This window comes from Nuphar pumila, chromosome 8 (genome assembly GCF_984573655.1).
Source record: "Nuphar pumila chromosome 8, dmNupPumi1.hap1.1, whole genome shotgun sequence".
NCBI lineage: Eukaryota > Viridiplantae > Streptophyta > Magnoliopsida > Nymphaeales > Nymphaeaceae > Nuphar > Nuphar pumila.
In genome coordinates, this window is record NC_143256.1 from 23,374,533 (window position 1) to 23,398,448 (window position 23,916).

The 23,916-nt window shown below is 38.2% G+C and overlaps 1 protein-coding gene across 2 annotated transcripts in view; it reads left to right on the plus strand.

Annotated features, from left to right (window-relative positions):
* The window catches only part of LOC149829798 (AUGMIN subunit 6-like), a 69,615-nt gene that overhangs the window by 29,800 nt on the left and 15,899 nt on the right, over positions 1-23,916 (plus strand). For both annotated transcript variants that reach the window (XR_016433596.1, XM_090015634.1), the window contains exons 4-8: positions 8,080-8,230; positions 21,032-21,157; positions 21,290-21,449; positions 22,456-22,516; positions 22,624-22,936. Coding sequence is in view for 1 of the 2 variants with exons in the window: in XM_090015634.1 (XP_089871760.1) it covers positions 8,080-8,230; positions 21,032-21,157; positions 21,290-21,449; positions 22,456-22,516; positions 22,624-22,936 (811 nt within the window). In the remaining variant the exon portion in view is untranslated. The remainder of the gene's footprint in view (positions 1-8,079; positions 8,231-21,031; positions 21,158-21,289; positions 21,450-22,455; positions 22,517-22,623; positions 22,937-23,916) is intronic.

A 23,916-nucleotide genomic window follows, 5' to 3' on the forward strand; every position in this document is an offset into this window, starting at 1 on the left:
ACGAGAGTTTTAGTTTGGATCTATAATAAGATCCATATAAAAAATAAAATAAAAAGTTTGTAAGTGAGGTGACTAATTTTTTAAAAAAAGGGGCAAGGGAATATCAGAAATTAAAGAAAAAGTTTGTAACAGAGGGGGTGACTGTAATTTTTAAAAATAAAGGGGAGGGGGAATGAAATCCTCTTTTTAATAAAAAACACGAAATATCTCTCTGAAATAAGAAGAATAAGAAAAGGAAAAAGAAGAGGAGACAGGGACTCGGCAAAGCAGGTGCCGCACCCGCGTCGACGCGACGCGGGTGCACGTGCGGCACCCGGTGCGGTCAACACGACCCTGGGTGCGGTCAACGCACCTAGGGTCTTTTTTGTTCAATTTTTTAATGTAATTTTTTTTTCTGTTGCCCGATCAAAAGGGGCTGCGAAAGAGGATTAGGGCAAATTTTTTTTGCACTAATCCTCTCCTCTCCCACGCAGCTCCGCTCTCTCGCTCGCCTCCTCTCCTCCCAACGTCTCGCAGGGGAGCCCGACGCCACCTCCTTGTCTCCCTCGTCGTAGGTGCCCTCTCGCTTTCTCTCGCTCTCTTGTTGGATCGGCAGGGGAGGGGCCGAGCCCCCCTCCCTGCTCCCTCTCGCTCTCTTGTTGGGTCGGCAGGGGAGGGGCCGAGCCCCCCTCCCTGCTCCCTCTGATTTCAGGGGAGGGGTTGAGCCCCCCACCTTGCTATATATATATATATATATATATATATATATATATTTCTGCCGCACCCCCGCACCCAAGGTTTTTGAAAGTGCCGTACCCCCGCACCCACACCCGCACCCGCACCCGCACCCGCACCCATGTGACATAGGTTTGTAAGTGAGGTGACTAATTTTTTGAAAAAAAGGGGCAAGGGAATATCAGAAATTAAAGAAAAAGTTTGTAACAGAGGGGGTGGCTGTAATTTTTAAAAATAAAGGGGAGGGGGAATGAAATTCTCTTTTTAATAAAAAACATGAAATATCTCTCTCTCTCTCTCTCAAATAAGAAGAATAAGAAAAAGAAAAAGAAAAAGAAAAAGAAGAGATCTGGTATGCTCTCTCTCTCTCTCTTCTTCCTTCTCTCCTCTTCCTCTTTGGTCTTCTTCTTCCGTCTCTTCCTCTTCCGCTTTCTTTTTCATCTTCTTCCTTCTCCTCCTCCTCCTCTTCCTCTTTCTCTTTCATCTTCTTCCTTCTCCTCCTGTTTCTTTTTTTTTTTCTTCCTTCTCCTCCTGCGTCTTTTTTTTCTTCTTCCTTCTCCTTCTTTTTCTTTTTCTTCTTCCTCCGCCTCCTCTTTCTCTTATTCCTCCTTTTTCTTCCTCCTCCCTGCCTTTCACCAAGGTCAAACAAAAAAATTGGGTTGGGTCGAGGTTGGACTCAACCCGATCCGGACCAGCATGTACCTGTGCTGCGTCTGGTACCAGTACCCGTGTCGACATGGGTACGGCTGCCTGGTTGCCGTGTCTATGTGACATAAGACTTAGCAAATCACCTAAGAGTGTGCAGATTGTGCCCTTGAATGGTGCACCTAATCCTGATTCATCACCCAATTCCTTTGCATTTCCACCATCTAATCATAGCAATCTATCTACTTTCTTTAACCTGTTCTTGACCCTAATTTTGAGCATATTGAAACCTTTAATATTCTCATATTGGATGCCAACCTCCCTTTTCCTCCTTGGTTTGAGGGTATAGAGGATGAGAGGCCTCAAGATGTTGCCAGTTTCTTTGATTCTCTTTTTGATCAAGATCTTTGTGCTTTGGTTCCTCTAGAAGAATTTGAAGCAATGAGAGTTTTTCTATATTATGTGTTTTTGCTAGCAAAGGTGAAAAATTACAAGGATAGTGATTTGTCTATCATTGCTCTTAACAAAACATCTCTTCAATAAGCTGCAAAAGAAGGCACAAAGAGACAAACACAAGAGACGAGGGCAAGAACTCTGCTATCTTATTCAGCATATTAGAGATACAAGAGTCAGCCCTCTTCATTGGGCTGCAATGCAATGACTACAGAATACTGACAATGTTCCCAAGCACAACTAACCTACTATTTTCACATCTCCCCTTCCTCCAATTAAATTGGTTCTCCAGAGTACAAAAACCAGAGGCCACAAAGAAAAGAAGTTGAAACGCTTAATATAAATTCCATGTATGAGGAGGCCTTTCATTCTGGCTTAAGAGGGGAGCCTTAGTTTCCATTTTGTGTGTTAATGGATGTAGGTTCCCTAAAAATGTATTTCTACTAGGCCTTAATCACATTGTGCAAGCTTTCTAATCTATGTAATACTTTTTCTTGTCTACTATATATATGTACCTTATTTTAACTGTGAGTAGCATCTCTTTTTGCTGATCGCATGTTACAAAAGTTTCTTAAACTTTATTGTAGTTGTAGGTAGCATCATTTTTACTAATGTATCATGCATCAAGAAGTAATCCTATATATTAACTCTTGAGACTAAGAGGCTTTTAGTAAATAAGTTTTTCTAAACTAGAGGTTATTTGAATCTTAATATTTAATGAGGGACCTGGGTGTAATTTTGTTCCTTGGACTATCTCTATTTAATATAGAGATTAGCCCTAATTCATTTTAACAAGTTCTCTTATTGTGCAGCCGTCTCTCTCTCTCTCTACCTCAGTTTCTGCACATCTCACCTTACCTTCTACATGGTATCAAAGCAGTCGACCTTGGGAGCGTGATCTTGTGCCCTGCGCCAAGTTCGAGTGATTACGGAAAATGTGTGATCGATCTTTGTTTTGAAATAAGTGATACAGATCTGAGATCTGACAAATGTCATGACTCAGATCTGTAATCAGATCTAATGGTTATGGTGAATATCTATATCCATGTTGATAAGTACGAGTGCTGTGCAAAAGTCTTGAAACTGATTTTATTTTGGCTGTCGTGATCTATATGGCTGGGAGCAGCTGTCGTGAATACCTTTATCCATGTTGATAAGTACAAGTGCTGTGCAAAAGTCGTGAAACTGATTGTGTTTTGGCTGTCATGATGTATATGGCTGGGAGCAGCTGTCGTGAGTTGAATTTTTTTTTTTTCGTGCTCATGTTATCGCTGGTTGTGCTCAGATTCTATTTGGTGAGCAGCTGTCGTGATTTCTAGTCTCTGCGTGCTCATAGTATTGATTGGTCGTGCATCTGGGTGCTGTGTCGTGATCTTTTTGACTCAGCAAGCAGCTGGGTGCTGTGTCGTGATCTTTTTAACTCAGCAGGCATGGTAGCAGCATGTTAATATAATTTTTTTTTGGAATCAGCAGGCGTGATTCCCTGCTGTGTTGAAAAATATTCTGTTTGTGGGAACCATTTCTTTTGTGGTGGGATTCTGTGTTGAGTACTGCTACTGGTTGTAGTAGTGGCTGATGGGTGATGGTAACACACGCTATGTCGTGTTGGATGTGTGATCTTGATTTGCAGCCTATAGCCATCCTTGGTTGAGGTGGAAGGTTTTGGTCTAGTTTCTTTAAAATTATATTTGAAGTTTGGATCTGAACAGTCGAAGGTCGTGTTTCTCAGATTTCATTAGTGAAGTCAAAACTTGATATAGTCGGGTTCGTAGTTGAGTGTGGGTGTGCGCGTGTGGTTGCTCCTGCATTTTGTGAATCAAGCCCATTAGTTTATATTATGGCTCAAGTGGTTAAATCAGATGCAGATTCCTCCAATGATTATGTAACTCTTAGCAGGGCTGAATATGACGAGCTCCTTGCTTTACGATCATCCAATTCGAAGTCTTCTGTTGCAGAGGTTGTGTGCTCGGTAGGTGATGGCCCATCTGGTCAAGGTGGTAGGTGGATCATTGATTCTGGAGCCTCTGGTCACTTGTGCGGAAATTCGAGTAACTTTTTGAGTTTAAAACCTGTGACTGGTAAAAAAGGAGTACGTCTTGCTGATGGTAGCTCTTCCCCAATTGTAGGGCAGGGAAACATGTCTATTACCCCTACTCTTCAATTGTCGTATGTTCTTCATGCTCCTTCGTTTCCACAGAATTTATTATCCGTCAGTCGAATGACAAAAGATTTGAATTGTAGAGTGATTTTTGATCCTATGGGGTGCACCTTTCAGGACTTGCTGACGGGGAGAAGGATTGGTGGCGGCTATGAGGAAGGTGGTCTGTATTTCCTACACCAACCAGAGGTTTCGGCCTATTCTGCTGTTACATCATCCTCAAGTCCTCTATTGTGGCATCATCGTTTGGGTCACCTTCCAGTGACAAAACTTCGTCGTGTCATTCCTCATATACCCCCCTCAGTTTCTTTTCAGTGTGAAACATGTCAATTGGGAAAACATTGTCGAAGCTCTTTTCCCTCCAGTCAGAGTCCGTCAAGTCAAGGATTGTTTGATCTTCTTCATATAGATGTGTGGGGTCCGAGTAGGTCTCAGTGTCGTTATTATCTAGGTATTGTTGATGACTTCTCAAGGCTATCGTGGGTGTTCCTGTTAAAAGATCGGTCTCAAGGTCCTGTCATTCTTAAATCTTTAATTGCAGAGATAAAAACTCAATTTGACGTATGTGTTAAAATTGTTCGCACTGATAATGCTCTTGAGTTCAAATCCAAAGACTTACTTCAATTCTACTATGTTAATGAGATTCAACCTCAATTTACATGTCCCCATACCTCCCAACAAAATGGGGGTGGCTGAGAGGAAACATAGACAAATCCTTAATGTTGCTCGGTGCCTTATGATTCAATCCAATATGCCTGCTTCATACTGGGGCGATGCGGTTTTGACAGCCAGGTTTCTTATAAATCGCATGCCGTCAAGCTCTGTTGAAGACCAGATCCCAATTCAAATTCTCCATCCAGAGACTCCTCTCTTTCCTATCCCCCCTAAAGTTTTTGGATGTGTGTGTTTTGTGCATAAGCTGGGTCCTGATCGAGATAAACTTGCTGCGCAGTCTATTAAATGTGTTTTTCTTGGGTATCCTAAGAACCAAAAAGAATATCGTTGCTATGACCCTATATCTCATAAAGAGTATGTCAGTGCCGACGTTACCTTCTTTGAGTCTATTCCTTATTTTTCAAGTACTACTCCAAGACTACAGGAGAGCCTTGGTGATATCCTTCCTCTGTTGATTCCTCCCTTTCTGTTAGAGTCACTTTCTCTTCAGTCCTTGTCTCCATCGTCAGGTGTGTCTCGCTTCCGAAACCCTCCCATAGTATACACTCACAGGATTCCTCCTACCTCCATGTCGCCATCACCTTTTTCTCCTCAGGTAAGTATTTCTGAGCATACTGTTGTCCCTACATCTGATGATGATCTTCCCATTGCTCTGCGCAAGGGAAAGAGACAATGCACTCTTTATCCCATCTCACAATTTGTATCAGAAGTTAATCTTGGGGCATCTATGAATAATTTTATTTCTGCTCTGTCTACCTCCTTTGTTCCGCTTCATCACAGTCAAGCTCTAGTCGACTCCAACTAGATGCAGGCTATGCGTGATGAGATGGATGCCCTATGGTCTCGAAGCACTTGGGACTTGGTTGATCCTCCCACAGATGCAGATATTGTAGGCTGCAAATGGGTATATAGCATTAAATATAACTCGGATGGGTCGATTGAACAGTACAAAGCCCGGTTGGTTGCAAAAGGCTACACTCAGACTTATGGTGTTGACTTTTTTGAAACTTTCTCCCCAGTTGCTCGTCTTGGCACTATTCGTCTCGTTCTTTCTGTTGCTGTGCACCATGGATGGCCCCTGTTTCAGTTGGATGTCAAGAATGCCTTTTTGTATGGGGATTTGCATGAAACTGTCTACATGCAACAACCCCCAGGCTTCGAGATTCAGGGGGAGTGTCAGAAGGTGTGCAAGTTGAAGAAGGCTATTTATGGCCTGGAGCAGAGTCCGCGGGCATGGTTTCACAAATTATTTGAGGTAATGTCGAGTTTTGGCTTTGTCAGGTCAGCTTCAGATCACTCCTTGTTTATCAAGAAAACCAGTGCTGGAATTGTTGTTATGGTGGTATATGTCGATGACATCATATTAACAGGGAGCAGTGCCCAAGATATTTCTGCCACAAAAGATCATCTTCAGAAACACTTTGTTACTAAAGATCTTGGTCACCTTCGATATTTTCTGGGTATCGAAGTTGCAAGAAACAAAGAGGGCTTAGTGTTGTCTCAAAGAAAGTATGTGTTGGACTTATTAAAAGAGACTGGAATGCTATGTCATAGGGATTCGGCTAACAGGGTGCCGCACCCGCGTCGACGCGACTCGACGCGGGTGCGGCACCGGGTGAGGTCAACCCTATCCTGGGTGCGTTGACCGCACCCAGGATCATTTAAGTCCATTCTTGTTTTGGATTTTTTTTTAAAAAAAAAATTGCCCAAATGGGCTGCGAGATTTTTTAAAAAAAAAGTAATGCTAACAGAGCAACTGTAGCTGACAGACAGCTGCTGTCAGCTGCTGCTGCAGCAACTGACAGACAGCTGACAGCAGCCGTCAGCTGACAGACTGACCCCCTTTTATATATATATATATATATATATATATATATATATATATATATATATATATATATTACATTTTTGCCCCTGCCGCACCCCCGCACCCGGGTTTTTTGGAAGTGCCGAATCCCCGCACCCGCACCCGCACCCGCACCCATGTGACATAGATGGAATGCTAGGAGCTAAGCCAACTAATATTCCAATGGATCCCAAAACTCACATGTTCGATGAGAAGTCTGAGTATGTGGATAGTGCCGGTTTTAGATCCTTGGTGGGTAAGTTGCTATATGTGACTGTTACTAGACCTGACATTTCATTAGCTGTGAGTAAAATCAGTCAGTTCATGGACAAACCTACAAAAGTTCACTGGAATGCAGCTATGATGATTCTTCGGTACTTAAAGGCATCTCCTGGTAAAGGTCTGTTGTTTCAACGAAATCCATCTTTGGACGCTGTTGCTTACACTGGCGCAGATTATGCATGATCTGTTGAAGATAGGAAGTCAACATCTGGATTTTGTGTGTTTGTGGGAGGAAATCTTGTTACCTGGAGGAGTAAGAAACAAACCGTTGTAGCCAGGTCGAGTGCTGAATCTGAATACCGAGCAATGGCCCAGACTGCAGCTGAGATTATGTTGGTAAAATCAGTCTTGACCGAACTTCAGGAGAAAGTATCCCTACCTATGTTGATGATGTGTGACAATAGGGCTGCTACATATATTGCCAACAACCCAGTGTTTCATGAAAGCACTAAACATATTGAAGTTGACTGTCACTATGTTCGCGACTTGGTTCAGGCTGAGTATATCTGCACCGATCATGTATCTTCCGAAGATCAAGTAGCTGATGTTTTTACCAAAGCCCTGGCGAGACCAAATTTCTCAAAATGTTGTGACAAGCTGAGCATGATTGATATCTATGCTCCAGCTTGAGGGGGAGTGTTGAGACTAAGAGGCTTTTAGTAAATAAGTTTTTCTAAACTAGAGGTTATTTGAATCTTAATATTTAATAAGGGACCTGGGTGTAATTTTGTTCCTTGGACTATCTCTATTTAATATAGAGATTAGCCCTAATTCATTTTAACAAGTTCTCTTATTGTGCAACCGTCTCTCTCTCTCTCTACCTCGGTTTCTGCACATCTCACCTTACCTTCACATCTCCCCTTCCTCCAATTAAATTGGTTCTCCAGAGTACAAAAACCAGAGGCCACAAAGAAAAGAAGTTGAAATGCTTAATATAAATTCCATGTATGAGGAGGCCTTTCATTCTGGCTTAAGTGGGGAGCCTTAGTTTCCATTTTGTGTTAATGGATGTAGGTTCCCTAAAAATGTATTTCTACTAGGCCTTAATCACATTGTGCAAGCTTTCTAATCTATGTAATACTTTTTCTTGTCTACTATATATATGTACCTTATTTTAACTGTGAGTAGCATCTCTTTTTGCTGATCTCATGTTACAAAAGTTTCTTAAACTTTATTGTAGTTGTAGGTAGCATCATTTTTACTAATGTATCATGCATCAAGAAGTAATCCTATATATTAACAATGAAGGTTGAGTTTATATACCCAAATATAGTTGCAATAATTGTTTTTCTCTGCCCAATTCCAGATTTGTTGAACTTCTGTGGCAGCTGTCTGTACACGCCTTAAGAGAGGTTCATAAAAGGACATTTGCAGCTGATGTTGCTTCTAATCCATTGCCAGATTCATTGACAGACATATCCTATTTGCATGCAGCTGCTTTACTCCCTGTCACAAAGGTACTTTTCATCAATGTCACATGTACTCTTGGGAGGATTTGTAATTTTCAGTGTCCAGTTGTCACTGGAAATGTTTTTATCTGATTCTTCTTCATTCTGAATTTTTGTTGTTATAAGAGATGGTTTTTTTCCCACTGCTCTTTATTGAATGAAAAATCTGGTGTCCTTTTTAGGAAACTGCAGAAAGAAAAACTTTACATTAAAAAATTCAACGAGTGGTGACTAGAAAAAAGTTATAAATGTGTGGGAAGCCCTTGCAGTAGGTACAGGTGTGTACCACAAATAGAAGCTGATGATCCAGTTTAGGTTGGGTACCTCCTATGATGTATTGACTACTCTTGATAAATTAGGGTGGATGTGGGTTACCTCCTATAACCAGGAGATACGACTCTGTCACTGCGACAGGGTCTGACAGGACAGAAAAAGTCCATCAACAGAAATAGACATTGACGTCAAGACTGGTTCCACGCCGGTACATTTTGACATTGATTTTAGCATATATGAATCACCAAATGCGAAAATCAGACTTAATCTCATTCCATTTTTCTATGCAACAAAAACAGATTATGAAATGATTTTACTCAACAAAAAAATCAAATTCAGTATAATCACTTTCTAAATTTCAAACAACAATCAAACCGATTTCAAACACAGCAAGCTCAAAATCGATTAACAGTCCTAAAAACTGAATATTACTGTTTTTTTTTTTAACCAACAAAATAACAACTAGATTCACTGTTTTCAGATATCACAGCACCTCAAAACTGATTCAGTTCAGTCTAAACGGTTCTAGCAAACACAATATAGTTGGGCAGAATTTTGAAACTCGAAAAATCCAGGGGTAGGGGGACTCCTCCACCAAACGAGCTCCACGACCAACTGTGATTCAGCAACCAGGTTCAGGGACTTCACTTGGTTGGACGATGCACAACAGCTCCAGAAGTTGGACGTCACTTGGCTGGACGTCAAACACAAAATGTTAAGGACAAAGGAAACATCCTTCATGTCCTCACTCCCCTTCACTCTCAAGTTCACTCACTTTCTCTCAAGCTCACACTTGCCTTCATTAGGCTCGAGTTGCAGCTCTCATGGTGTTCTCATCTCCATTATTTTCTTTTACAGAATTTTCAAAACATAGTAAAAAAACTGGTTCAATGTTTTTTAGCTTAGCTTTTAAAGGAAGAAGAAGAGGGCCTTGTGTTCTGATTGGCTCTCATGAGAGGCCACCTCACTTGAGTGCCAATGATAAACACTCTCTTAAATTTTGTCCTATTCTTCTCCTTTCTAATGACAATTTTTAAAAAAAAATGTGGAGTGGTCCTCTTAAGAGGTCACCTCTTCATTGGCTTATGAGAAGCCAATGAGTTGCCATCTCTTGGATTGGCTATTCCAAGAGGCTACCTCTTCCTTGGCCAATGAGAAAGATCTACTTATGGATGAGTTGGATCTCCTAAATCCAAGGATTAAACTAGACCCAAGATCCAGATCTATTGCTAGACCACAAAATAAACATCTACCCAGAATACTGTGAAAATATCTCAAAAGAGATATAGTGCTAAATACGCACAACCACCACAAAGGGAGAGGTGCACAAAGGCACAAGAACACTTTGAACAATGTACACAAAGATACAAAAAGAGAACCCAAATGCAAAAATATAAAGAATTTTATTGAACAAGTTGGAGAACAATGCTCCAAGCATTGAATGATTTTACAATTGGGGTTCAACCCCTTTTATAGAGGAGAGGAAGCCTTGGAAGGGGTCCAACGACTAGTGTTGGACCCCCCTCCAAGGTTGACTAAGTCAACAAATAAAAAAAGAAAAAAAGAAAAGAAAAGAGAAAAAAGGAAAAGAAAAAAAGGAAAAGAAAAAAAGGAAAAGAAATAAGTTACAAACATATTTACAAATGTAAATATGCATAAAATAGAATAAAAGACAAAAATACCCCTAGGGGTTACATGAAGGGAATATATATATATATATATATAACAATAGATACATATATATATATATATGTATATGTATCTCTCGTTATATACATATAAAAATATATGTACATAGGAGATACAATTTAACACCCTCCCTCAAACTTAGGGCGAAATGACCGAGAGTTTGCCAAGAAGAAAATTGAATCTAGTAGAGCATAGAGCCTTGGTGAAAAAATCTACCAATTGATATTCTGAAGTCATGTATAGAAGATCTATAATTCTTTGCAAGTATACTTCTCTAACGTAGTGGCAGTCCATCTCAATATGCTTTGTGCGTTCATGAAATGTGTGATTTTTGACAATGTAGATTGCACTCTTATTATTACAACATAACTTAGTGGGTCCTTGAACCTGAATCCCCGCATCCTGTAACAGTTGATGAATTTACACAATTTCCATAGTTGTAGAAGCCATGGCTCGATATTCTGCTTTTGTGGATGACAAAGACACCTTTTGTTGTTTCTTACATCTCCATGAGATTAGTGATTCACCTAAAAAAATACAAAAACCTGTAATGGAGTGACGGTTATTTGGGTTACCTCCCCAATCAGAGTCAGTATATGCAATCAAATTTAATTCAGAGGATGAGGAAAGAAAAACTCCCTTGTTGATAGTTCTCCTTATGTATTTGACAACTTGGAGAACAACGCCCATATGAACGGATGTAGGAGCATGTTGGGACTGGCTTGCAGTGTGAACGACATGTGAGATGTCTGGCTTTGTGATGCTTAGATACATTAGGGACCCCACAAGTTTCCGGTAGGGGGTAGGATTCTTCAACGGAATCCCATCATCGATTTTCATCTTTGATCCCACAATTTCAGGAGTTTCACAAATTTTATCATCAGTAATACCAGATCTGTCAAGAATCTCACATGCAAGTTTAGTTTGAGACAAAAAATAGCCTCTATGAGAATAGACTACCTCAATACCAAGAAAATAAGTTAGATACCCCAAATTTGACATTTCAATCTTTCTTTCAAAATATTTTTAATACCTTTGATGCCCTTTATGTCACTACCTGTTATCAACATATCATCAACATAAAGTAGTAAAATCACAATACCTGCATCAAACCTTTTAACAAACAGAGCAGTGTCAGTGTAGCATGAAACAAAACCATTTTGAACCATTACTTCATTAAATCGATCATACCAAGCCTTAAGAGCTTGTTTTAAACCATAAAGAACTTTTTGCAAACGAAAGACTTTTTCCTTTGGAACATCCAAGCTGGGAGGAACATCCATATATACTTCTTCATTAAGGTCCCCGTTTAAAAAAACATTTTTGATATCCATTTGATAAATGTTCCAGTTTTTAATAGAGGCAATGGTGATCAAACACCTAACAGTGACCATTCGTGCAACAGGGGCAAAAGTTTCTTCGTAATCAATGCCGTATTCTTGACTATATCCTTTAGCGACAAGGCAAGCTTTATATCTCTCAAGAGTGCCATCACTCTTGGTTTTGACTTTATAAACCCATCTACATCCTATTGATTTCTTTTCTTTTAGGAGATCTTGAAAAACCCAAGTTTTAGATTTGTTGAGGGCTCTAAGCTCGTTATCCATGGCGTCCCTCCACTCTATTCTTTCCTTAGCTTCTCCAAAATTTCTAGGTTCTTGGTAGGAGTGAATGGCACTAAGACATGCCCTATGCTTTGGAGAAAAGGACTCATAGGATATAAATCTAGAAGGATTTTTCCTAGATCTTTCGGTTCTTCGAGATTGGTTAGAAGATTCACTAGGGTCACTATATTTTTCTATTGCACTTCTAAATGTACTTTTATCTCTGTGTATAGGTGATTGGTTCAACTATCATTTCTTCTTCATGTTGGATGGGTTGTGGAGTACTTTCACTTCTACCCTCATCCTCATTTACTTTATCATCACTAAAAAAATCTTCATTTCTAGATAATAGTTCAAACAAGAAAGAGTAATCGACATTATCTTCATGAGCTTTGTGTTCTTCAAAACCACTTATGTTCTCTAAAAAGATCACGTTTCTTGAAACATATAGTTTGTCATTTTTAATAACATAACATCTAAAACCTTTTTGTGTTTCCGAATAACCCAAAAATGCACAAGGAATAGCTTTAGGAGATAATTTATCATTTTTGTCGGTGAGGACAAAACATTTACAACAAAAAATTCTTAGTCTATTGTAGTCGGGTTCCTTTTTATATAAGATTTCAAAAGGGGTTATTTGGTTCAAATTTTTGGATGGAAGTCAATTTATGAGGTAAACCGATGCAAGAGCTGCTTCGACCCAAAATCTTTTTTGGAATTTTTTGAGAAATAAGTAAGGTTCTTGTAGTTTCTATTATATGTTTGTTTTCGTTCGGCTAATCCATTTTGTTGAGGAGTTTTGGGACAAGACCTTTGATGAATAATTCCATTATTTTCAATATAACTTTTGAAATCATTTGAAAGATATTTTCTCCCGGAATCGGTTCTAAAAATTTGTAATTTACTATTAAATTGGTTTTGTATCATCATATGGAAAACCTTAAAGGTAGAGAACACCTTATGTTTATGCTTGAGGAAGTAGATCCAACTATATCTTGAAAAACCATCAACATAAATAACATAATATGAAAACCCTTCCTTAGACATAACGGGTGCCGGTCTCCATACATCCGAATGCACAATTTCAAAAGGCTTAGTTGAAAACATAGTTCTTTGTCCAAATGGTAAGCTTCTCATTTTACCAAGAATACAATCATTACAATTGAAGTTGTCTTTACATAAAGTTTTGGTAAAATGTAAATAAGAAAGCTTGAAAATATTTGGATGCCCAAGGCGTTTATGCCAAACATTTATATCCTTATGTTGGGCAACATTACAAAAAGAGTGTTTTGGAATTTGAAGAAATTTCATAAAGTATAGATCTCCCTTCCTAGAGCCTTCTCCAATCAACTTCCCGGACCGACGATCCTGTATCCAACATTTATTTGATGAGAATTTGATATCACACCCATGATCCGATAGTTGAGAGACGAAAAACAAATTTAAATTTAATTTTCGGATTAAATCTAACTTTAGGAACAAAAAAACCTTGACTTTTAAAATCTCCAATTCCCTTTATTTCAAGAGAAGCCCCATCCACCGTAGAAACAAAAGAGTGTGACAAATTTTTTGAATATTTAGAAAGTGCAAAAACATTTGGAGTCATATGAAAGGATGCACCCGAGTCTAAGAGCCAAGAAATCTTACCAGGAGGAGAGAAGGTGGACATGGCGGCTCCGGAAACGGATCCCTTGAGGAGAGGTTGAAGAGCTTCCATTATTTGATTTACAGATAATGTAACATTGTTGGAAGTTGACGGTCCTTCCTCCTTGTATTGTTGGAAAGTTGTAGACATAGCCACCATCTTTTTTCATTTAGGACATACCGGTTTAATGTGACCCGGTTCTTTGCAAAAGTGACATATGATTTTGCTATAATCTCTTCTTCCATATTGTCCACCATTTTCTCTTCCTCGATTTTTGTTGAAGTGAGGGGGTTTATATGTTTTGACATTATTCCCCGGTCTAGAGACGACATAAGCACCCTCATCTTCATCTTTAGAGGGAACGGCCAACACACTTTGATTGGTTTTATTCATCCCCAATCGACTTTCTTCTCTACTTAGCTTGGTAAGTACATCTTCCAACAGAGGAGAAGAGAAAGAAGACAAGAGAGAGTACCTAGGTTGCTTGAATTCGGGTCTAAGCCCGTTTAAAAAGTTGAAGAAGTGATCCTCTTCAAGTTGTTTGGCCCTTAATTCAATAGCCTCTCCACTCCATTTAGGTTTTTGAAGAGCAAGTTCATCCCAAATGGTAGATAGCTCGGCAAAATATTCTCTAACGGACATTTTCCCTTGTTGAAAGGTTAATGCCTTCTTTTGGAGGTAATATTTATGGGACAAATCTCTCGAAGTATATATTCTTTCAAGATATTCCCATACTTAAAAGGCTTTCTTGAACTTCAAAATATTGGCATTTATTTTCGTTTCAACAGAAGAAAAGAACCATGAGAGAATTTTGTAATTTTCCATCTCCCATTCTTCATGTTTTGTTATATTCTTCAAAAGTTTTTTCTATTTCTTCGCCATCAAGAACCTTTATTTCACCCTTATCAATAATGGTGATCTTAGGTTCGGGTTCGGGAATGGTTCCTTTAGCATATCCTTAAAGACCTTTCCCCTTAATGTGAGCCTCCATATTACCGGCCCAAACATGGTACTTGGAGCCATTTAATTTGAAGCCAAGTGAAAAGTGAGACTCTTTTTCAGCCATTAGAGATAGAAGAATGAAGAATATATACGTACCACAAAGGATTCTTAAGTCTTTCTTGTGGTAAGAATCTTCCAAAATATTGATCGAAGAGAAGTTCTTACTTCAATCACCAATAAGCCAAAGGCACGCTTTATGAGGCACAAAGAATCACGCGATTTTCAATATCCAACCTTTTCATTGATACCATGTGAAAATATCTCAAAAGAGATATAGTGCTAAATACGCACAACCACCACAAAAGGAGAGGTGCACAAAGGCACAAGAACACTTAGAACCTATGTCACACGGACTCGGCTAGGGAGGCGCCGCACCCGAGTTGACATGGCCCGACATGGGTGCGGCTTCAGACTCGGCCCGGACTCGGTCAATGAGTCGAGGCCGAGTCCGTCCACATTTTGGACTCGGTCAACTTTGACCGAGTCCAAAAATGTCCATTTTTAGGACAAAAAACAAAAAAATCATTTTTTATATATCTTTGAAAAAAAAAATATATATATATAACCAGACTATGCAATGCAGCAGACTGTGCAACTGCACAGTCACTGCATTGCACAGTCTGTGCAACTGTTAACGTATAAAGTTTAAACATTTGAATGTCAAAACTGAACAGATCACAAAGATGTGAATGCTACAGTAAAGGGGTCATTTCAAAAATTGGACCAATACAGATTATGGACCATTTCACAAGATCATAGTTTCAAGTTTTTTTTCCTTTAATTATGGCCCATAGATGTGTTTACCTTAATTTTAATTGTTTACTAGAATTATATATATATATATATATATATATATATATATATATATATATATATATATATATATATATATATATATATATATATATAGCCGAGTCCTCGTGTCCAAAATTTTTGAAATTGCGCTGCACCCGTGTCGCACCCGCACCCGCACCCATGTGACATAACTTAAAACAATGTATACAAAGATACAAAAAGAGAACCCAAATGCAAAAATATAAAGAATCTTATTGAACAAGCTGGAGAACAATGCTCCAAACATTGGATGATTTTACAATAGGGGTTCAACCCCTTTTACAGAGGAGAGGAAGCCTTGGAGGGGCTCCCACTAGTCGTTGGAGCCCCTCCAACGGTTAGAAATCTAACCGTTGGAGAGGTCTAACGACTAGTGTTGGACCCCCCCCCCCCCAAGGTTGATTAAGTCAACAAATAAAAAAGAAAAAAAAAAAGAAAAGAGAAAAAGAAAAAGAAAAAGAAAAAGAAAAAGAAAAAGAAAAAAATTACAAACATATTTACAAATGTAAATATGCGTAAAATAGAACCAAAGACAAAAATACCCTTGAGGGTTACATGAAGTGAATATATATATATATATATAGATACATATACATATATGTATATGTATCTCTCGTTATATACATATAAAAATATATGTACATAGGAGATACAATTTAACAAATACCTCTACATCTTGTAGTACCCAAAGTGGACCCTAATGAGTACTAGAACTATCCGAATCTGTAGAACCTGATACCTAATTAAACAAAATCAAAAAATATTTTTTTAGTTTCAAAAAATCTCAAAATTTAAACTAAATTAGCTAAAGGAATTTCTGAGATTTCTGAGATGTGTGGAAGACCTCAATCCACAAACTAAGCTGAATTTTAGATTCCTCCATAAGGGTGAGTGTTGTCTCAATATGTATCAATGCTTTCTTTCAGCCACCCCATTCTGCTGAGAGGTTCATGGACAAGACAACTCACCTTTGATCCCATGATCATCAAGATAATTGGAAAAGGCCACAAACACAAACTCACCACCACCGTAACTACAAAAACATAATATTTTGTAAGAAAACTGATTTTCAAGAAGGGCTTTGAACTTTTGAAAGACAGAATTCTTGATCTTTACAACAACAACAACAACTACTACGCCTTCACCCAAAACAATTGGGGTCGGCGATATGAACCAAAAAAGAAAATCATTCTGGGTCTTCCACATGAATCCTTCTCCTCCAACCATTTCTATCCAATGCCATGTCCTCGGTGAGGTTCAAAGAATTCTTGATCTTTAGATTTCAAAAAATAGATCCAAGTATAACGAGAAAAATCATTCACAAAAATTACATAGAAACAAGATTTAGACAAGGACATCACGGGTGCAAACTCCAAACATCAAAATGTATCAACTCAAGAGGAAATAAAGCTGTTTTATTAGAAATACCAAATGGGAGCTCATGGCTCTTACTGACTCGACATTGAATGCATAATATAGAACGAACAATGGACTTATTCTTTAAAGGAATAGGCCCTTTATTACATAAAATCTCAAGAAAAACAGAATTACAATGACCCAATCGCTTGTGCCACAGTAAGACATCATTATTAAGGACAACTTCTTTTGATACTAGAATTTGAGACCGACCAACAGGAGCTTCATTGAGGATGTACAACCCTCTGCATCTCTTTCCTTTAACGAGGTTCTACTTCGTGTGAATGTCCTTCACAGAAACGAAAGAAGAACAAAAGAAAATACAAGAGTTAAATTGATTAAAAAAGGATGCACTTAATGAGTCTATGTCCTGATTATGTGACTGAGGAAAAGAAGAACCCGAACCAACAGTTGCATTGAACATAGTTGGTCGTGTGCCTTTTCCCTATTCACATTGCTGACCTGTGGTGCAAACTGGCAAAACCGAGCTGGATAGGTAACTCTAGGAGGGCGGTATGTGTGAACATACTCCCAATAACAATTGGATTACAAATGTTCCTGCTTTCTACACATCTGGCATGTGATATTCTAATGATTTCCGCTTGTATTGGTAGCATTAGGATTAGGAAGAAGCCCTGCATTTCTGTTGTCATATTGATTTCGGCTTCGTCCTCATCCACGATTTGAGGTGGCAGCCATCATTACCTCATAATTTGGATTAGAATCCTTTGCCGAGATGCCAAAATTTGATTCAAATTCAAATAACATGGACTTCAGCTTGTCGAAATTACCTATTTTCTCAAGACCCATATACATCGCCTTGAACATATTGTATTCATCATCCAATTCACAAAGAGTTTGGCTACACACATCTTCATTTGTCACAGGGTTCCCTATGACTGATATTTCACTCGATTAAGAAAATCTGCTACACTACTATTTCTTCTCTTCAATAATCCAAATTCAAACTTGAGATGATATACCTTAGGAGTGAAAATTTGCTCATACCATTTGTGCAATACATCCCAAAGCTCCTTTACTGACACCCCTGTTAGAGTGTGCAAATGAACTTGTCTAGAGAGAGTCGCCATGATGAACTCTACAACCATCTGATCACTTTTGAACCAAGCAATATATGCCAGGTTTCTAACATAGATAATCTGATCAGAGTCACCATCTTTTGTTGTCTCCTCCTTTTCCTTCAACTTTTCTTTGTTGGCTAGAACGAATTCCAAGGGGGCAGCAATGGATCCATCGAGGTGTCCCGTCAGGTCATAACTGCAGATGAATGGGATAATCTGCTTTTTCCAGGTTATGAAATTGATTTCATCCAACTTATCAGTCACAAGTTGGTTGAGAAAGGAGGAAATGAGTGACTGAGAAGAAGATAATGAAACAAGAGGAGAGAAGGTAATGCGATAATGACCCAAAACAAACAAAACTAAATATGAATCTGATAAAGGCCCACCCAAAACAAAGTCTGAATATGAATCTGAATGTGAAATAACAAAGCTTTTTTTTCGTTGGATTCAGAAAGTTGTATGTAGTCCGATGACTCCTCGATATTTTCAAATGTTAAAAGTGACTTTGTTGGGTCCAAAAGTTGATTTGGGTTTAAGGAAAAACGTCAAATAGAAGGAAGGTGGGTATTCATGCTGAGATTTGTAGATTCTGATATGAAATAAAACAAGTTTGAAATAAAGGCTGATGTAACGAATTAGGTAGAGGAAAAGAAAAAGAATATAATTAATGATTAAATCAACTTGAAATAAATGAAGGAAATGATGAAGATTTAGAGACGTCAAATCAGATCTGATCAAATCAAATCATATTTGACGTAACTGGAATAGGGTTATGAAGAGAAAAGCGTCTGGTCTGACGTGACCAGATCTGATTTAGCAAAGGGGCAAGAAAACCGATGAGATCTAATCTAGTATGATTAGATCGATTTTGAAAAAGGGAGAGATAAGGAAATCTGATCTGACATGACCAGATTTGAAATTAGAAGAAATGAAGAAGAAGAAAATCACGACCTGATGGTGGTGCCTCGACCTGCTTTGATACCATGTGAAGACTGCTACGTCCCTCGGTTTGTGTGTCCTGCTGCACAAAGAAAATAGAGAAGAAAGAAAAGAATAGGGTTATGAAGAGAAAAGCGTCTGGTCTGACGTGACCAGATCTGATTTAGCAAAGGGGCAAGAAAACCGATGAGATCTAGCAGGGACCCATCTCTTGAATATATATTAAGTGAGAAAAAGTACATGACAAAATACAATAATACCCTTTTTGTATGAACTGATTTACAACACAGAGAAATACCCATAATACCGTCACGTGTATTTCTAGCACTGGGTTCTGGTGATGATAATTGTTTTTGTTTTATTAGCATAAAATTGTGTGTAAAATGAGACTATATGTATACTCCTGGCACCCCTGCACCCAAGTTTTTTGAAAGTCTCGCATCTTCATCTGTATGTAAAATAACACTATACGTGTACTCCTGGCACCCCTGCAGCTGCACCTATGTGACAGCTTGCCACCCACCCCTTTGTCTTTGCAACAGTGCCAACCACCGTCTTTTGTGAAGCAAATTGATGAAAAGCTTGGTGTTGTATTTAAATTTCTAATACCTCTATAGTCAAGAGTATCAAGACTAAGGCAACTCATATTATCAGCATAAGCATTAATAGGCAACTTAGTGATAAGTTGCAGTCTGATAGTGAGTCAACATTTATAGGCAACTTATGATAGTGTAAAGTCTGTGTCTGCCATGGGTTTGAGAAAAGCCTTTCTTAAGATGGTCTATTTTTGCACTTTGACATTCACTTTTTGTACTATATATTTTTTCTCTTTTCAGGTTTCTGAAATGTTGTTTAGCATAGTTTTTTATTTTATTTTGTTCTTTGATGATGTACATGCTTAGCGCCATGTTCACGTTGCTGTATTTGATATTTTGGTAGCTAAATTCAAATGATCAATCATTGAATTTAAGTGCTTGTTGTTGATTATACTCTCCAACTTTTATACCTAATAAATATATGTATTTTTTCATGCACCTATAGAATTGGTTGGCATCAGTCGAGGAAGCGGGAGCGGGAAGCGATACGGAAAGCGGAAGCGGGAAGCGAGACACTTTCAAAATTTTAGGAAGCAGGAAGCGTGGGACGACTTAGAAGCGAATTAGGAATCGTCTCGGAAGCGACCTAGGAAGCGAACTGGAAGTGACCTAGGAAGCGAAGGGGAAGCGAAAAAAGAGAAAAAATAAGAATAAGAATAAGAATAAGAATAAAAGTAAAAGTGAAAGTAAAAATAAAAATAAAAATAAAAATAAAAATAAAATACAAAAAAGAAAAGAAAAAAGGGGGAAGCGAGGGGGAAGCGTGCTTCCCTTAAATGGGAAGCACGTTTCCCAAAATGGGAAGTGTGTTTCCCCTAAATTGGAAAGTGCACTTTCCAAAAAAAATTGTGCTTCCCAGCACATTTCGGAAGCGCAATGTTTCGCGCTTTCGAAGCGTGCTTCCCCACTTTCTTTGGCGTTTCCGGTAACTTTGGTTGGCATATATGTAATATTGTACAATGTTGCACCATAGTTCGAAAACTTGGTGACTTATGACTCGAGCCACTTCCACTTGACTTGAGACTTGTCCTGGTTTTGTTAACTACTGTTTTATATATGAAAATAGTATAAATATATTAAAGAATTGTGTGTAATGACAAAATTATCTATGAACATAACATTATTGACATGTAAGTAATTATTATAGGTAACATTTAGAGATGAAGCTAACATCTAAAGTACAAAAAAAAAAAGAATTGTAGAAAGTAAGTTCATGTTTATGAGTCATCACACTATTACATAAAGCATCACAATCAACTAATTAGTATGATGTCTAAACTTCACTGTCATAAGGAGAACTTCATTTGTGCAATTGTGGCATGGATAAAATAATGAAGATTTTCAATGTAAAAGCACTGTCAAAACCTAAAACAGAAAATAATAGTAATTAGAATGGATGAAATACTAGATTTTAATGAAAATTAACATGAGGATAGGTTCATGTCTAAATAAAACAGCTAAATTCCTTTTCTTAATTTTTAATTATTACGTTAATCATGTATAATTAAACCTAAAAAAATGAAAACATGTCTAGATATGTGCAGGCTGGGTCAACCAACTGGCTTGACCCATTAGGAGGATTGACTTGGTTGACCTGGACAGCCATTGGGTCAAACCACCAGGTTTTTAGACCATGTATTGCACCATAAAGTTGGCTTTTTTCCCTTCCCACCAGCAATTTTTAGGTTGGTGATCTCATCATGCCTTAACTAGAGATGCATATTGGACAGGCGAGGATAGCTCTTGAAAGAAGGAAGTTCTTGAAAAATGCAAATACTGCTGTATGCAGACAGGCTACATGGTCAAGTTTAGCTCATGACATGACTTCTGAGTTCCGTAGTCTTTGTGCTGAGGAGGTAAAGTGTATCTTAAGTTTCTTGATACGAATTGCTTTATCATGTTTCATTGATTTAGGTAAATTTTGATCAGAAAATATTTTTACTTTCCTTCTGTGAAACTAATTTTGTGTTTCCCTTTTTCTGTTTTAGGCTTATTTGCAGCAAGAATTAGAAAAGTTGCATGATCTGAGAAACAAAGTAAAGTTGGAAGGTGAACTTTGGGATGGGCGTATAACAAGTTCGCTTGATCAAAATTCTCATCTTGTTTCTAAAGCAACTCGCCTATGGGATTCTTTGCTGTCTCGTAGATGTGAGTAACAAAGATAATTGCTTTTTTTGGTAGAAGAGTACCCAGAATAAATTCCTAGTTATACAATTTGTGCCTTTTTGATGTTTGGAAACTGTTTTGCTATAACATATTGGTAAATGCTTGATGCCAATAATTATTGCATGAAAATTCAGAGGTAAAAATCTGTACTTTTCACTGTAATCTCAGTTCTGCTATGGGATAATGGGTATGCCAGGTACTCACATGTTATGTGCATGAAGGTCATGTCGACCCTGCTTTTGAAACTGTTATGATGGCTTGCAAAATAATAAATAAAATGCAAGTGAAGTAGAATGGTAAATGGCGAGGCTTTTTAATATTATTAAATGATGAATGCTTCATCAGGGCTCCTATCTGTTAATGTTTATGCTGGAAGCTATAATGATATTTCTGTGGCCATAATACCCTTTGAATGTTTCGTTAAGCATTACTAGCTCTACAGATCCTCCTAGTAGCATACCAATCGATGGAAGGTGATCCATTTTTTGTTTCCTAAGGTTTTTAATGTATAGTAAAAAATGGAATAAAAGTACAAGTTTGGTTGCTTCAATTAGGAAAATAGATGCTCTCTCTTATGCTTTACGTTCCTAAAGTCACCTATAGACCGAAATTCAAACATAAAAACTGACACTACAACCAAAATGTTTGATGGCGTTCTTTTTATGAAGCAATTTGCACCAAACTACCTCTACATCAGCTTAATAGGTTCGAGGTTTTTGGGAATCATTGCCTCTATTGAAATAAACTTTTCAAGAATCTATGTGGTCATTCACTCCATAAATGACCTCCCACAGGCGTGGTTACTCCTTGTGGTGACCTTGCCAGTTTTGGCATTATACAGTACGTTCATTTCTTTCATCCAGTTAATGCATTTGCTGCAGCTGGGTTTACTGCTTGCAGTTTCATTGTGAAACATAGAAGACTACCATCGGCCACTGTAAATACAATTGGAAGGCCTTATTTTGTTATTTGCTTCTTCTATGTGAAGGTCAGCATGAAGTTCTTGCATCAGGGCCCATTGAGGACTTGATAGCACATCGTGAGCATCGGTATGCCTCCGTTTCTTTTTTTATTTATTGGAAGTTTTCTCCATTTTATGTTATTGTATTCTCATAATATCACCATTTTGTAATTGTGTGGATGATTTCATGATCAGGTATCGAATATCTGGATCATCTTTGCTTGCAGCTATGGATCAAAGTTCTCAGCTAGCTCCAGACATTCTGTCTATCCAATCTGGTGACTTGAAACATGCTGAAGAGTCTGAAGATCAAGATGTGCCAACTTCAAGTGTAAATAGAGAAAAGCAGAAAAGCAGTTCTGAACAAATTCATTCCCAAACAAGCGATGAAGGTACTCCACGTATTGATGATAGAGGTGGTAGGATTCAGCCTGTTGTTGATGTAGCAGAAATTCTCAGGTGTTGGACACATGCCTTACAACGGATACACAGACAGTCACTTATCTTGGTATGTATTTTTGTTTTTGTTTCCATTAACACGTGCTACATATGTGCCATATTCAATTAACTTAATTTCTTCACTGTAGATGATATACCATTGTTTCACTTAGTCAATTGTTGACAGATTTGTTTTGATGTTCCTAAATCATATTTATTGTACCCTTGCTAGATTCTTATACCATAATTTTATAAATGTGGCTGTAATGGTTGGTCTGAATGTGAGTGGCTTCGGATGACTGTAGATGACTAACCAGAAACTGAGCCTTGTCATGGTGCCATGAAATCTTGCCCCTATAGTTTGCCTCTGAAGCTTGTGAGCACAAGCCATGATGTGTATTCTGCAAGCAGTAAGCATCAGAGGCATGGACTTACACTAAAGCATCTTGAGAGGGTAGAATTGATAGTACACGAGTCCTTGGTTTATCACATACCAATTCTCGTGTATGGGACTAGATAGGACTGTGCCAATTCTTTAGTACAAGTGTTGGAAAGAGAAGAATTTAGTGCAAGAATGGGAAGACAAGGTGTTCAGTTATAGTGTCTATAAAAAATTCGTTCCATTAAAAATTGTCTTTAGACTCTTAATAGTAAAGTTAGTCTTTTAATATTCTCCCTGCTACTAACCTTTGTTAGAGAAGGATGAGCTAGCTAAAAGGTTCTCATTCAAATACCATATGTAAATGAAGCATGATTATGATTCTTTAATCATTCTTCAATTTATGATTAGATTTAAGACTTAAGAGTTTACAAAGATGGTAAATTCAGAGAATTTGGAAGTTCCTCCTTACCTATGTCACATAGACATGGCTACTTGTTTGCCGTACCCATGTCGACACGGCCCGTCATGGGTGCGGGCACTAACATGCTGGTCCGGATCGGCTCAGGTCTAACCCTTACCCAACCTTTTTTTGTTTCGAAAGTCAAGGAGGAAGAAAAAGAACAAGAAAGAGGAAGAGGAGGAAGAAGAAAGAGAAGGAAAAAGAAGAC